The sequence below is a fragment of the Lutjanus erythropterus genome, chromosome 18 (assembly GCF_056507025.1).
Source record: "Lutjanus erythropterus isolate fLutEry1 chromosome 18, fLutEry1.hap2, whole genome shotgun sequence".
Taxonomy (NCBI): Eukaryota; Metazoa; Chordata; class Actinopteri; order Lutjaniformes; family Lutjanidae; genus Lutjanus; species Lutjanus erythropterus.
In genome coordinates, this window is record NC_139334.1 from 23,493,830 (window position 1) to 23,510,232 (window position 16,403).

The window sequence follows — 16,403 nt, forward strand, 5'->3', positions numbered from 1 at the left end:
TTTAAAACATTTAAAACAAATACTTTATTGCATCTTCACACAGCACTCACAGATGGAGTTGTTGGACTTGATGAATTTAAATATATATAATGTATATATTACACCATCCTGTTTTCTTTTTTGTTGCTAATGTTTCAGTCAGAAGAAGAATGTCACATGAGATTCATAGACTTTTGCACATTATGTTAAAATGAAATAAGCATCGTTAAACACATAGATTCGGAAAACAAAACTCAGAAAACATTACTGTGTGGTCAGCTGATCCCAAAAGTCCCATTGATGTGCTGTTTTTAGAAAATGCAGTAAGCAGCAAATGCATAGAAAATGGTGCAAGACCCTTGACTATGATCTTCAGCAAAACAGTAAAGAAATAATTAAAAAGAAATAGAGAAAGATGTATTGTGTGCAGTTGAAATGTAAATACGAAACAGGAACAGTAAGACATTCAAAAATGTTTAGGTCCGCTTCATGATTCCAGAGAACAGTGTCACAGATCACTGACAAAGTACCTTTGTACAGTGCAGCATTTTTCCTTTGGAGCTTTCAGTGCCCTTTTCAGGTTTGTCCATTATTGGAGGAGCAGTTTAAAAGATAATTTTTGCAAGTTCAAACAAAACCTATAAGAAAAACAAGCAATAGATACAAGATTATTTAACTTTAAAAGGCTGTATGCGTTCTTTTCTAAAATGAAGTAATGCAAAATTAAAATCAAACAAATGAGCTTAAAAATGAAATTCATCAGGAAATGCTTGAAAAATTGTTTGCAAGGTGTAGGTCACTGGTTTGATGTGATAAATAAAATTTAAAAAAAGGTTGAAAAAGGGGGCAGTTTTGTACAAAACAGAACATCTTACACATCAGACACAAGGATCTCTCTTATATCCTTACCTCTATAGTAATGAGGATGACTATCATCCACTCCAACCTCAAGCTGTGCTTCTCACTCAGGTGGCTTCTCATCAGATCTGTTAACTGTGTACAATGTTCCAGCTTCTCGTTTACAACCTAAAAACAAAAGAAATGTTTGTAACTTAGATAAGAAAAACAAAGTAATGTCTGTCAGACTGAGTCTCTGTGTTAAAACTTTGGTGTCACATTATTTTTTGGAGCAGCTTCATTTACGTTGACTCTGCGGTTGATGCTGAGGAACTGGCAGGTCTTATCATAGAGTTTTTCCAGGTTTTCTCGGTCCCAGTAGAAATCTGGTGTGAGGAGCAGGTCAGACCGCAGGTTTATACAGTGTCTGTCAGAGGAAAACGTAAACACATAGGTTTTAAACAGTCAGTCATCCTGGAGTTTAAAATAACAGCAGATCAGATGTTGCAAGTAGTAAATTGAGTGAAGGAACTGACAAATCAAGCTGCAACAAAAAAATATAGATGTCAACGAATTTCTGTTACTGATAACTTGGAAAACACAAACTTGAAAAAAAAAAAAAAAAAAAAAAAAAAAAAAATTAAATCTGAAGTTCCAAGTTGACTGTCAGAAACAACTGAAAGGTTTTTTCAGTTCACTCTGGATGAACTGCTATTTAGAGAAAACTGAATTTACCTTAAAGTGAAAAGCTCTCCTATCTTCTTCATAACCTCTGCAGAGGACAGTTTAACTCTTTTGCCAGACTTCAGCGTCTGAGGAAAATAAATTAGGACATTAGCATTAAGGGAAGCACAGATGCACAATCTGCCTTACAGACAAACAATCATTAAAGGTAATCAATTATTCATAATTTCTTGCTGCCTGCTGTTAGGTATCCACCGTACCTCTGGAATTGATTGAATTGACTCTACAAAGTTGTCTAAGGACACCTCCCATATTGCCAGTTTGACTAGAAAAGAAAGACAGAGGTTACATTCAGAGACGAGACTGAGCACAGCGTTACCACAAAGAAATGCAAAATCTTTATGATTTAGAAATTCTCACCTGACAAGCACAACGCATTTGAAAATGCAAATTTCTCCAGAACAGCCTCATGTTGATCCATCTGATCACTCAGAATGAAGCTACCGCACTCAAGTTTTGTATTTCCTCTGAAGAAGAAAAGATACAAATTTTACAAGAAGCTACAGGAAGTCTGAAAGTAGAAATAAAGAAAAACAAAACAAGAGTGAAGATCAACATACTCTCCAACAGTGTAGTTAATCTCTTCATTTTCCCAGTGGACTAATGCTACTTCATAGGGCTGGATCTCATGATGCTCCAGTATCCTCAACACTCCTTTCAACTGTAAAGACAGTGAAAGAAATTACACTGTTGAAGGCGTATACTAAAGCAGAGAAGTAAACAAGAATTACTAAGGGTGCTCCGACCTGTTATAGGCTGGTATTTGTTCTAAATACTTTGGCAATCAGATGAAGCAAACAGCTACATGTTTTTTGGCAGGAGAATAAAAGCAGCTTCCTCACTCTTGCACAGGCAGCATGTTCACAAATGACAATACCGAATGACTTTTCAGCACAGCAGGGAATATTGTAGATAGAGAAACAAGCTGTGCGCAAAAATCCGAACATGCTTATAAGGAAAAATAAGCTTTAAGAGATATGAATCATGCTGATCTCTATCTCTCTCCCCTCTCTCTCTACTCCTCTAATAAGGGCACAAATCTGCCTCAGCTTCCCAGAACAAAAAGAAGCTACTCCAGACTTTATCATTGACTCATGATGCAGAGCCGTTATCACAGTGTATATTTATTTAGCTGCTCCCAATAACAAAGCAAAGGCTGCTGTGGTTTAAGTTGTGTCTCTAAGAGAGAGAGAGAGAGAGAGGAATAAACAGTTGTCAATTCATGATTCATTCATTCATTTTTTACATTTTTTTTTACGGTGATGAGCCCCAAAAATCCTGATCGGAGCACCCTCAAGAACTACAATTAATGCAATGTTACACATGACAAAATATATAAAGATTTATTTACCGTTTTCTCCTCGACATTCCAGAAAACTACTGAGCCTTCCCTGAAACAGACAGGGAAAGTCAGTCCATATAAAAAATATATAAAAGGTTGCAAAACACAATAACTGGGGCTGGGTATCTTTGCTGTTTTTTTTTTTTTTATCAGTACTAACACCATACTCAAGCTTTAGTACCAATTCCAGTTCCAATTCCATCAGTTTATTAGTACATAGGTTTGTTTAAATTGATGCAAGAAAGAATTTTGTCTAAATAAAACACTTTCTAAATTTAAAAAAGTTATTATTTAGATCAGAAAATATTTGAAGACAAGTAATTTAAGGCAATTTAGGATTTTTCAGAGGATTTTTGATACTGGATAGATAAACATTTCTTTCAGGACTCAAAAAGTATTGCGGTTTGATACCCAGCCCCTTATATAACAAATTAGAGGAACAGAATATTGTACTTCTTTTTAATAATTTAGCATCTGATAAATTACATTCATACAGTAGAGTATGAACGGCATGAGGGGTAAGAAATGGGAGGACAATCTTTTTAATTTTGCATTTTGAGAATAAAGCTGAAATATCATTCTGATGTTATTCTCAACATGGTATTTCTCTTTCTCTTTTTTCCCTTAATATGGCTCTAAAAGGCTGTTATAATATTCAAGACAAAGCCTAAAAAGACACACAAAAAACAGACAGCTTTATTTTTACCTGAAGAAGAACATTAGAGCATCGTCATCAGGTTTTGCAGCCATGTCTGTGCTTATCACCAGAACATTTGAGGCATCTGTAATCAAAACATGATTGACATAAAAAGTGTTGCATGGACATTTAATTCCCTGGAAAGCTGCAATGTATTGACAAGTTTCGTACCTCGTGGTAAATCTATCTCCTGGAAGCCGTGGCTTATCAAGTCATGGCAGAGTGTTGGTAAATGATACTGATCTGCTGTTGCAAAGGCAATACACTGCATCATATCCTACAGAGATACACAGGATTTAATTAATGATAGTAAAACAAAAGCAGGACATGTTTAATCACTTAAAAAGATGTCTGATCACCTTGTCCTCATTCTGGGGTGGCTGGTTGGCTCTAGAAGGTTGTTTTGTCCTTGGTCCTTTGAGAACCCTTTTTCCAGGCACCGTTGCTGGTTTTATACTTGGTTTTAACATCGCCTTCACAAGATCGGTCGAATAAAGACGCTTCTGTCCACTTCTACATTTAGCCAGTATCCCAGAGTCTGTTAAAGTGCTGCTGAGACTTTTAAATCCACCTAAAGCTGGCAAAACATACCTCCCATGTCCCTGCTGTTGGTGAGCAGTGTTTAAATAACAGGTCCTTGAAAAGATGCAGGGACCAGAGCAGTTTGAGTGAGTCCTGGGTTTGGATTCATACTTGCGTGGCTGGACAGACTGGGAGAGACTGGTGGAGGCACCGATGAAGACTGGTTTCCTCTCTGCAGCTCCCAACCTGGACCACAACGTCCGGAGGAGCATCTTAACATAAACAGCTGTGCAGGTGAGCTGCGACACAGGAAAACAGCTGTTTAATAGTGTAACGTCGTGACATGCTTTAATTAAACTCTGTAAACCAACCTGGATTTAGTAGCACATGGATACCCACTTAAAATATTTAATTCGAGCCTCTTAAATCCAATTTAAAATTAAATTAGGAGACAAAAACAGGCAAGACTGACCTTGACTAAATTAGCATTCAATATCCACACTGGTAGTCTCGTTATGATTCACCCATCAGTAAATAAATAAACTGCATGAATAATACATGAAAAATAAACACGGTCCTAGTTATTTCTTGAGTTAATTTGAACTACAAGCCAACAGAAGTGGTAACGTGCTGCTGTGAATCAGTGTGTGGCTCGTGAGTGAGTTAGCCGTTGGTTAGCTTACCGGGAAAATGAAAAAGACGAGATTCAAAACGAGTCGGTTTTTAAAACTCTGGTCCACACGTCAGAAAATGTCAGTCGCTCTAAATGTTTTGTTAAAACATAACAGTGAACTTCACATGACCAACTACACGGTACCTTGCATGACAGACAGATGAGGCGTGTTTGTTTTTGCTAATAAAGTTTTGTGGACGCTTATTTCCTGTTTGAGGTGACGTAAAACTCTCGTAATTTCCGCCCCGAACGTTGTCTGACAGGTTTTGTGCGGCTGTCGCAGCCAGGCTACTCCAGTCCACATTTAACATAATCAAAGACAACTGTAAACAGCAGATGCACTTTTTTGTGATTGTGAGAGGGAAACTACTGAACATATATGTTAGATTGTTTTAACGCTACTTCCTTTTTAGTTTGATTTACTGAAGAAGTTTTCTTTTTTTTAACAAACATGTCAGACTAAGACTGATATATTATATATTTTTAACAATCTCAATTTCTTGGCATTTTTCACTAGGCCATTGATTTCCAACCTGCAGTTAAGAGCAACCTACAATATATCTGTTCCAATTACAATACATTTTCTCTATTTTTTGTGCCCTTTCTTGTGACATACTGAAGATTTTCATCTCTTCAGACCAGGCCTTAACTCAAAGAGGTGAAAACTCTGATCAAGGGTCACAAGTAAGGGCTCAGAATTTAAAAATCTACTATTATAGTTTACTATTTTGTGAACTCTAAAGTGAGATTGTAGCTTATATGGTTTACTTACATTATTTTGCAATGCAATGCAAAAAGTAATAGACTGAGAAAATGGCTCATGACCTGATAGATGAACAACAGTAAAATATCATATTCTATATGGTAACAATTTCAAGTTGGTGCCTGAGGAAGGGCATCCTGGAAGTCCTGATCTGGGGCAAAAATACCCAAACCCTGGAGTTGACCTTCAACTGCATCATCATCATCAGGTTCTTGTTTTGTGTCTTTTATGTTATTTCATGCATTTTGTTCATCCTTTCAATACTTTAGCGGCTATCAATGATATTTAATTTTCATCCAAAGATCTTTTTTTTTTTTTTTTTAAATTGACAGTCCCTGGATATCAGACATTTTTTAGCTACATCGCCCCCTCTGGTGGAGTTTGGTATATCTTGTGTTTGGTGTTGCCAGGAGACTTCTTAAAACAGAAACAAGTCTCTACAGTATAACTCACCTGTCCTGCAACACTTCTAATTATGGAAGTTATGGAAAACTCTGATGAGGTATGCTTACACAACAGAAATGTATTTTACCTCCTTGTATGACACATATTTCCTATTTTGCATTTTGTTGGCAGCTTAACAAGTTTTCATGTTTGATTCAAATGCACATACATGTAAAGTGTCCTACTTTAGAATAACTCTTGAATATTTGTTTTAATGACCAGGTGGACCAGTCTCATGAGAGGGAGAGGCTGAAGATGAGAATTGGAGTTTTGGAGGAGAGCGTGAAGTCTTGTGAGGTGGAGTGTAAAGCCAGCAGAGAGACGGTGCTCAGGCTGGTGTCAGAGCTGGACAGAGAGAGGAGGAAGGCTGCCAGCAGTGCAGCAGCACTTGATGCACTCAAAATGGTACTTTAAAACAGCTTCTAAACTTAAGTTTATAATACAGTTAGTTGATAGTAAATGCATCAGAAAATTCTGCCCAGACACCAAAATAAAAGTCTCCAAATTTCTTTCATTTACTGGATTTTACATTTTTCCTTGTGAATTTTTCTTTAAGTTTTACTCTCCAAAATGAAAATCTAAACACAAAGACAGCCTCCACATAGCTGGAAATAAAACTGTAGAGGGTAAATACTGATTCTTTCATTGATTAATTTGTTTTGTTGATATAATGTTAGTCAAATTTAATTATACTGAGAATGTAAATACTAGAATCAGCATATAAAATACCCACTATGCTTATGATTTTAATTGCTGAATGTATAATATATATGATCTTACATGAAATATTTGACCGGATTATGTGGTGCGACTCTTTGTTGTGTTTTTGTGTTTCAGGAGTTGGACGGCCTGGCGGTTGGTAGGAGGAGTGTTGAGATGGAGAAGGGAACTCTAATGGAGAGGCTCGAGGCCAGTAAGAGAGTCATAGACGCGGCTCGGCGAGAGTCACACTGTTTGGAGAAACAGGTGGAGGAGCTTGAAAGAAAACTAGAGTCAAGCCAGGGAGAGACAAAGGCAGCTGAGGAGAAACTACAGATGTTCCTGAAAAAGGTGTCAGGCCTGCTGCAGGGGAAATCTGAGAGTGTCATCCTACCCACAGAGAAAGATGTTTTAAACCAAGTGGATATTCTCTGCAACAAGGTGAGGAATGAGAGTCAGGATTTGACTATACTTTCAAGGTGCATGCAGGAAGGAAATGAAATTTAAAGGTCAAAACTCAGGCAACACTTGTGATATGAACAGCTTTATTAGGAGACCCACCTGTGGCCTTCAAGTTCACAAGATGATGAAGTCAGCAAACTGAAACACTTTGGTTTTACAATAAAGTTATTTGTATTTAGTGTTGCTAAAGTTTTGACCCTATCAGATGAGGAACTGAAAGTGTTATAACCTGTAAAGAACGGGTAAAGGGTAACATTTACAATCACCAGGAAAGTGATTATTTAACATTTAATAAAATATCAGAAAATAATGTGTCTCCAGGGGTCTATTAAAATAAGTAAAAGTAGCAATACCTCAGTTTTAAAAAATACTCTGGTATAAGCAGTGTGGTGCACTCAGGCTGTCTAAGGGACAGGGGCGAAAAATTAAAAAGGGCACCAGCGAGCAGAAAGTTGTGATGCATTTATGGTGCAACAGCTATAAACCCTGCACAAGTTTAAAATTGTTTTATTATGTGAGTATAACTAGTGCACCTCTCTAATGAAACTCACATGGAATGATTAACCTTGGAAAGGGCATCCTGGAGGGAACTTTATCACGTTTTGCCCACCGGAAGGGCACCCTGTGGCACTTTGTCATGTTTTATGTTCCTCTTGATTTTATTTTAGAAGGGACACTGAGCATTAATTAACATGAGAACTTGAGCGCATCATGTAAATGTGCCAGATTTAACCATACAGACTAGTTTTCATCTGCAGTCCCTGGCAAGTTGGTGGCACATAAAAAAAACATTAAAAAATACAGACTGATGCACATGAGCACAAATAGAAAAACAATAAACACAAACAACATAGCATATAACATAAAAAAACATGTAAGCAGCATTTTAATGTTGCAGCCAACTGTGGTAGAGCTCATTTTACTTATTTTATATGCCGTTGTGTGGTTTAATTTACTTCATAACAGTTCCTTGTATTTTATTGTAAAAAAAAGTATAAAGTAGCTTGAAATTAAAATAATTAAAGTAAGAGTTTGGGAAGCTGTGCTAAGTTACTTTCCAACACGTCTCTACATTTACTTTGTCTCAAAGAGGAACTCCTACCCCAAGGTAACCACTAACACCCTTACTACGTGTTTTGGGGGCAGTCTCTGTCAGAGATGGAGACACGGCTGTCTCATGTCTCCGAGGAGCTGAGCGAGCGGACGCAGAGGGCTCAGCTTGCAGAGCAGCAAGTCCAGGACCTGAGGGAGAGACTGCAGGGTCTGGAGGCCGAGCTGTTAAAAGCAGACATGCACAGAGACGGTCTGAGACACAGCAAACAGCATGTGAGTTAAGTCATAGTAGCAGGGGGAAAGAAAGTACAGTTACAGTATTTAAATGAGAGAATTATCAATTAATTTTTTTTAACAGTATGAAGAGTTCCTGGAGCAGCTGTCAGACAAGACGAAGGTTGACAGTATTGCTGTGGATGTGGGCTTCGATATGAGGCTAAAACTCATCCTGTCACGTGTCGAGCAGCTTGTCAAGCATGAGGGAACTGCTTTGGTGGAGAGCAAAAGTCTGACCTACAGTCTACAGCAAAAGGTAGGCAGTTTGTGGTGGAGCAGAAAAATACTGCGTTTTATTATCTTTAGATATTACAAGGAGCTCTAAACAAGCAATCACAGCTTTCTACATGTGTGCAGAATGGTATTTTATTATGAATCTACCAACTTTTATATCAGCAGTGAAGCAAACTTCTTCTCTAAATGTGCAAATGCAAAACAGTCGTGTTTGCATGACCAGTGATACTCCTGTAATCAAAATACTTATGTTCCCATCAGTTGAAGTCGCAGAAAGACCAACTCGAGAGCAAAGGACTCCACATCCAGTTCCTGAGGAAGAAGGTGTCAGAGCTGGAGGAGGAGAAGAGGAGTCGCTCAGTGTTGGCTGTGGAGCGGGATGATGCTTGCCTGGAGGTCAGGAAGCTGCAGAGGAAAGTGGAGCGTCTTCAAGGTGAACTGAAGGCCACCAGACTGTCCAACACTGAGCTCAAGGCCCAGCTGTCCCACACCAATGAGCTCAAGGTAGAGGGAAGAGGGATTCAGTCCAAAATTAAATCTAGAGGCATTTTCACCTCATAATTGATCATGTATTTGTGTTAATATCTGTGTATGGATGGAAGAAGTGTGCACCATTTTTGTAACTGTATATATTTTTAAATATCAGAGTATTTGAGAGCAATAAATCAATTTGAAAAAGCCACTGAATAACTTCACTAAACACCTTTGTCTGACGTGCCAAGTGTAAAGTCATGGAACAGAGTCAGACCGTGCAGGAGCAGAAAAAGAGGCTGGATCAGCTGGTGGAGGGGAAGGCCAAGGTGGAGAAGAAGCTGAACTCGACAAGCTCAGACCTGCAGAGCCGAGAGAAGAAGACCAGAGAGGACCAGAAACAGATCAACGCCCTCAGACAGAGCCTGGCTCAGCTGTCTGAGAGGGAGAGAGAGGTGAGGAAACCACGAAGGTGAAAAGATTTGTTCAGCAACATCTGAACAGTTATGTTGAAAGTTAATTTTAAATTTCACAAGAAAATCTCAACAAATGTCTAAGTCACTTGCATCCACAGGGTAGTATTTACTTGTGACTGCTGTTTCAAATGTCAAAAATGAACCATGAAATTTGACTTAACATCCAGTACGCATTTTATATATTGGTATTTTCACATGGTCTTAAGACAAATAATAAAAATATGGCAGATTTTTTTTTGCAAATTATGAAACTTCTCTGTAGCAGACCTGTAACTGTATTGAAATAATGAATTTTATAAGGCCCAAATGGTCATTTTTTAAATTAAAAAAATATTATATAATTGGCAAGCTTGATCAATACATGGAAAATAAGCATTTTTATTGTTTCTCAATGGAAAGCATTAACCAGATGTTGCATATTTATTGCTAAGTAAAAGGTGGTAGAGACCAAACAGAGCTAAAAGAGAGTGAATATTGGACTTAAATCAGAAACATAACTTCAAATGAATGTTTATGTTGCTTTGTATCTGCTGGAGGTGTAAGTAGGCAACCGTTGTGTTTGCCATACCAATTTAAAAGGCGATCATATGACAGTGTTGTGGTTTTAGATTGTTCTTGCTGCCCTCAGGTGGCCAAAAAGTCAATAACAGGTTTAAAGAGCATCAAATAACCCTTCCAAAAATGTTATTTAGTCTTTCATGTTAGACTTAAAAAGACTGTAACTAAGTTGGCAGGTTATAATGATTTGGTGACTCATATTTAAAGTTGGATCACAGACTATAGTTTCAAAATAAAACTTTGACATATTTCTCTGTTGTTCAGTTGGTGGATTTCCGGATGGTCGTTTCCCAGATGTTGGGTCTGGATGCTGCAGCTTTGCCTCATCCAAATTATGAAATCATCAAACTGCTGGAGACCCTCCTTCACACTCATCATCATCACCACCACCACCTTCATCATGTTAACATGCCGTGGCACTGTCCTACTCACCAGAGGCCTCATCTCCACCAAATCCAGGACATTCCTGACAGCTCCTCTTTGAATCTGTCAACCTCCAGGTCTGCTTGTCCAGGAGATGCAGTTCTCCTCCATGAAGCGTAAATTTATACCTTGAACTTACACCAAACTGTACTTAAAGTTTAAAAATACCATGTGGTCTAAAAAGTATATAAAAGAAACCTTATACAGTATGAAATGATCTGTCAGACAACATGTTTTCCTATTTGTCAGATTCACCAAAGATTCACTGAACAAATATAAGAAATGAAAAGAAATGAAATTAAAAGACAAATATCAAAATGAGGATTTGGCATTCATTGTTTCTGATGGTCGCATATACATACATTTTTCATATTAATTCTTTACCATTATATACACATGTTACATAATCCTGTACTGTTATACATTTGATACCGAACTGACAGTCATACAAAATATACAATAATTCTATATGTCATAATTCTCAGTCATAAAGTCGTATTTTACGTTCTGTTTAAAAAATAAAACAGCAAAATGTATAAAGACCATGGATGACTTACATTATGTTAAAGGTTAAACTCTTGAATTGTGTCTCGCTTTGATATTAAAAACACACGACTTGGCTTAAATGAATCTCACATGAATGAATCGATGTTACTTCAAGTTAAAAATGGACTGTTTACCACAGACACAATGAAGGATGTAAGTAAATAAAACGGCATGCCAAAATACAGGTAAAAAAATAATTGCAATGTCAGATATATTAAATGTTTTTGTTTTTTCTTTTACAAATTTTTGAGTTACAAGCAAATTCACAGGCTAAATTTCAGCATTTTAACTTTGGTGCGATCCACTGACAGATCTCCTCAGAGCGTCAGTGCCACTGAGTCGATCTTCAGTTCATTCATCCAGCAAATGTCCTCTGTGGGCAAAAACAGTCTCTTCAGTTTTGTTGCACCAAAGATGCTCCTTAATCGACACAGCATTACACAGAGTAACATAGTGAGATGCTTGATCCTATGTGCTACACACGAAGATATTAACTGTAGATGGCAGCTGTTTGTCTGCAGTACAAATGGATGGATGAAGATCAGTTTTTGTCGACATACTGATGCAAGAATACTGAAATGAATCGCTCTGACAGTCCGGTCAGCCTACACTGGGGGTGGTCCGTTAGTGTAGCTGAGCATTGGGTAGAAGGAATGAGCGAAGTTGTTGGACTGAGAGCAGTAGTCCTCCTCGGACATTGGCAGCAGGAAGGCAAAGACCACTAACAGGAGCAGGAAGAACTGGAGGGGCAGCGCGACCAGGAGGACGCGCCACAGAAACGAGGACCTACGAGCCGGCGGCGTCTCCGAATCAGAATGGGAGGAAGCGGATCCAGCGGCGCGAGACCTGCTCACACACACGCACACATTCACAACGCAGCACAGACTTCCCTTTAGTGACTCACATCGATTTGTGAAAACAGATAAAATCCTGCCTAATTTCAGACCTGTGTAATCACATTATAAACGCAACCTTAAATGCTTTTCTTTGCTGCTCACAAAAATAAACTTTGATAAATTAAATTAGTCTAATTTAATAAACAAACCTCACTTGAACTGCTCTATAATCGAATATCCTTATCTCTTTACACTTCGGTCTTTACGTTGTCTACCAATTTTCAATCCAAATAAGATCTCAGTTCAGCGACAGGAGAACTGCATGACAGTGCTTGACTGAAGCACCATGCTGTGGTTTGAAAGACATTGCCAACATGGTTCAAAGCAATGTTGGGACAGTGTTTCACATTGTGATCTACATGCTGACTGAGACTGGGTGGATAAACACAGTTACAAAGACAAGTCACAAAAACAGTTTTCAAGGCATACATACTGTACAATCCTACACCAGACAAATACATTTAATATGTAAGCTTGCATTCCTTTGCAAAGGATGTTAGGATAAAAGACAAAAGGCATGCTGCAAGTATCAGCTGAGTTGTCAGATATTTGTTTAAAAAGGACTCTTTGAAAGTTTGTGTCCTGTTGAAAAATGCAAAGCATGCCGAGGCAAGAAGAGCATAGCGATTAGAAACAGTTTCTTTGAGTTTGGCTTTCTGAAAGAAATAGTTTCGGAAATATGTTAATTTGCTTTCTTGTTGACAGTTAGATTAGATGATTGATACCACTCTCTAGTTTAAGTCTGTGTGTTGAAGGGTTAGTTCAGATTTTTTGAAGTGGGGTTGCATGAGGTACTTATCCAAAGTCAGTGTATTACTTACACCCAGAGGGCAGTTGAGATGCCCCAACATGTAAAAACACCAAAGTGACACAATAACACAAATGAACTAACTAATCGAGGCAGCAGTAGACCAGCTACGTCTGTCTTCTGTGTGGTAACATTACTGTTTTTGTCAAATTATTGTACACTGGTCCATCCAAATCCATTTTGTTGCTGACCCTGTCCACAACAGTTCATTACTTAGGTTCCGTGGTGGAACTCTCTGTTGCTTCTCCAAACCGGGGACGTGTCAACTGCCATCTACTGTAGGCAATACGCTGATTACTAATGCATAAGCATCTCATACAACCCCTCTTCAAATAATCCAAATTAACCCTTTAAATATGAAGCTAAGGCCAAGAGACTTAGCATAAGCTTAGCATATTAATTGTATAATTTATAGTCACCATCATCCTCAGTAAAACTGTCTTCTTTTAGCCTCAGTGATTAGATACAATGGTAAGCTAAAGGGAATTAGTGTAAAGAAGCTTACTTCCACCTACCTACTGTGAAAAAAAGATTTATTTCTTTAAATTAGGAGAGAACAGGACTGCAGTACTCTCTAAAGGAATTTCATTAGCGTGATCCCTGACTCCAGGAATGCATGAACATTAGAGAAGTATGATTTTACGCTCAGGTTATCCTGTGCTGTTACCAAATGTGCCCCTTACCACTTCACAAATGAGGACCTGAGAGGCAAGACTCACAGATGACAGACTGAGGGGGTGGGGGGAGATGGCGGATAGTCGGTGAGATAGCAGCAGCAGCAGAAGAAGAGATGTCACACAGGAGAGAGTGAGAGCGAGAGAGAAAAGAGAAACTGCAGCCTTTGCATTGTTCATTGCAGACATTTACTGGCTCGGCAATTCGAGAGAAAGGAGTGTGTGTGCTCAGTAACAGCGAGGGAGTGTTAGATATAGAGAAGTATTTGTGTTGAGACATAAAGAAATGCCCTCTGGTTAGCGATATTAAGCAGCCAAGGACATTGGCGGAGAAGAGGCCTTGCACCATTCCTTGTGAAACTCTTTTATCGAGGATGACTGGGCTGCATTTCACCTCGTCACCTAGCCTACACAGAGCGTCTAGACGTACAGAAGATGATGGAATTCACTATCATGAGCTGCTAATCTGGCACTAGGGTTAAAAGCTGAAATTAGGAGTTTTTTTAATTCTTTAAAACACAGACTCGGGGAGGATTAGAAAGCATGAATCGGCCTCCAAGTGCATCATGGGCTGATGAGTTCCATTATCTTCTGGGTGTGCTAGAAACCAACAGAAAGGTACCTGTGGTGTGGACTGCTCACAGAGGGTCCAGGCTGTGACAGACTACATTTGCCCCGTTGCTGTTTGCAATGAACAGGGGAGGGGGGGTAAAAGAAAGAAAGTATGTTTCAGTCCAGGCAAATCAAGACAAAGCTACCGATGAAAAGAAAATCCCAAAAATGAAAAGAAGAGCAGCGACAAAATCATATGTGAAGGTGATAGATTTTGTAACCCGTGATAAACAAGGATTCTGGCTTTTCAAAGTGCACGACTACTTTGAAGTGCTTTGGCTTGTGAGTGCAACAAACTGATTGCAAATAGGAAGCTACGAATTATGCAATGTGATGCAAGAATTCCACATTTAGTAACATACACATAATATAAGCAGTGACATGCTTATTTGGACTGATATTTTAAATAAATAAAGAATAAATGCTGCTGCAAAAACAATGCTTTTTCATTCTTGTAGCCTACAATATAAAACAAATATGATGCCATGATTTCTACGTCATAAAAACAGTTTCTATGCTTCTTTTGTAAATTTAGCAGATTCATGATAGCCAGTATTCCTGAGAATAACACTATAGGGATCAAACCAAAACTAGAGTTGGAAGAAATTAGAGGAAAGTCTAGAGGGAGAAAAGATTTGTAGGACAGAAGTTTTTTTTAGTGTGGAAATGCTGGAAGAGAAAAGGTGACAACTAGGGCAGAACTGAGAAAGTAATTTGAGAGGAAATAAAAAGTTAGAAAGAAAGGACTCCCCGGTCACTGGCAGGGCTTGCTCTGGGAACAGACAACATGCAAGAAGAGTAAAAAGGCTGGGAAAAGTTCTGATTTCAGAGGGAGGGAGTGTAAAGCAGGTTGTGGAGGTGTAGAGAGGAGAGATCTTGGGATGACAGGGGGTGAGTATGGCCTTCAACGGGGCACTTGGGGCACAAGTTACTGTATGCATGGTCTCAGAGGGGTAACCGAACACCTGGCTTCTCACAGAGCAGTGTGAACAGGCGGGTGTGTACGTTACCGATCGTCGCCGACTCGGTGTACTTCTTCCTGATACAGGACTGAGGGAGCCGGACGTGTCCAGCTCATCGGCAGACGACCAAGATGACAGATCCTGAGAAAGGAAACATTTACACAAAGATAGAGAAAGCAAGAAAGAGACAGTGAGAGACATGTTGAGTATCAGACAGTGGTAGGCGAATCTGGCCCTTCAACAAAAGCTATATTCACACTGCAAGCCTGATTGCTCAATTTAGATTTATTGCTCAGATACAATTTATTTTTGTTTGGCTTTTCAAATCATTTCGTAAATGTGGCCAATATCAAATTCCAGTATAAAATGGTCACAGTCCTGAACTGAACTGCATGCGCAAATGAACAACAACAAAGACGTCACATGCAGCACACTGTCGTCTGGAAGCAAGTTCAGTAAGACCGCTTTGTTGGTTTGAGTCTTCAGCTTGTTTAAACTTGGTGTTTAGGCGCATAATTTTTCTCTGACTGCAGCTACGCTTTTCTGTGTTTGGCCATTTTCTTCACTATGCTTTCAATCACAGACCTGTTACAATACAACCCCTCAAGTTTTGCTTGTACAGACGTGTCACCCCAAATACTTATGAGTCTAACAACTCAGTGTCCCTCCGCTGACTACCTCTGTTGCAGCTGTCGTCTGTTTGTACTCATTGAGAGGCTCTAGAGTGACGTCAAAGTTGATATGACAGTTCAAAATTTGACCTGTGTCTGATTTAGGACTGCATATGAAAGTGGCCCAAATCAGAATTGAGGAGATCAGATTCAATGAAACTTGTGCTGTTATGAAAAAGCAAAGATTTAAGTCACATATGAACAAAAAAAAAGATCTAGACTACTATTTCCTGCAGAATATCTAACCCCTTGTTGAAAGCTTAAGTCCTTTTTTATAGTTAATATCAAAACTTTAACATGTCTTTTCATAAATCTACTTTAGGAAACAAATTAAATCAGGGGTGCTGCCAGAAATCTTGGGCCCCCTGAAAGATTAGATAGATAATAATATTAGAATAATATTGATAGCCCTCAAAGGGCCCCCTGTCAGGCCCGGGCCCTTAGAATCGTCCTAACTTTCCCCCCCTGGCGGCGCCCCTGAATTAAATATAAAACTGCACTGTTAGGAGATGAATAACACAGATAAACAATATAATCCAGTTAATTTAAATGAAAGAAGTATCCCTTGAATTTATGCACAA

General features: G+C 38.7%; 3 protein-coding genes across 3 annotated transcripts in view; 1 reads left to right on the forward strand and 2 right to left on the reverse strand.

Moving 5' to 3' along the window:
• Positions 1-5,001, reverse strand: rmnd1 (required for meiotic nuclear division 1 homolog). Its single transcript, XM_084743047.1, has 12 exons — positions 4,805-5,001; positions 3,959-4,420; positions 3,771-3,876; positions 3,609-3,684; positions 2,912-2,951; positions 2,121-2,221; positions 1,921-2,027; positions 1,761-1,825; positions 1,552-1,628; positions 1,123-1,243; positions 889-1,005; positions 1-617 (listed from the first exon to the last, which is right to left on the reverse strand). The coding sequence occupies exons 2-12, from the start codon at positions 4,391-4,393 to the stop codon at positions 585-587; spliced, it is 1,278 nt and encodes a 425-aa protein (XP_084599173.1). The 5' UTR covers positions 4,394-4,420; positions 4,805-5,001; the 3' UTR covers positions 1-584.
• Positions 5,002-5,901: 900 nt separating this feature from the next.
• ccdc170 (coiled-coil domain containing 170) lies at positions 5,902-10,975 on the forward strand. The gene is made up of 8 exons (XM_084742500.1): positions 5,902-6,059; positions 6,224-6,406; positions 6,839-7,141; positions 8,309-8,488; positions 8,574-8,747; positions 8,987-9,229; positions 9,448-9,651; positions 10,495-10,975. The coding sequence occupies exons 1-8, from the start codon at positions 6,033-6,035 to the stop codon at positions 10,771-10,773; spliced, it is 1,593 nt and encodes a 530-aa protein (XP_084598626.1). The 5' UTR covers positions 5,902-6,032; the 3' UTR covers positions 10,774-10,975.
• syne1b (spectrin repeat containing, nuclear envelope 1b) overlaps positions 10,966-16,403 on the reverse strand; it is a 101,500-nt gene continuing 96,062 nt past the window's right edge. The window contains exons 142-144 of the mRNA XM_084742499.1: positions 15,200-15,292; positions 14,200-14,258; positions 10,966-12,045 (exon numbers count right to left, since the gene is read on the reverse strand). Coding sequence (XP_084598625.1) covers positions 11,805-12,045; positions 14,200-14,258; positions 15,200-15,292 — 393 coding nt within the window. The 3' untranslated portion in view covers positions 10,966-11,804. The remainder of the gene's footprint in view (positions 12,046-14,199; positions 14,259-15,199; positions 15,293-16,403) is intronic.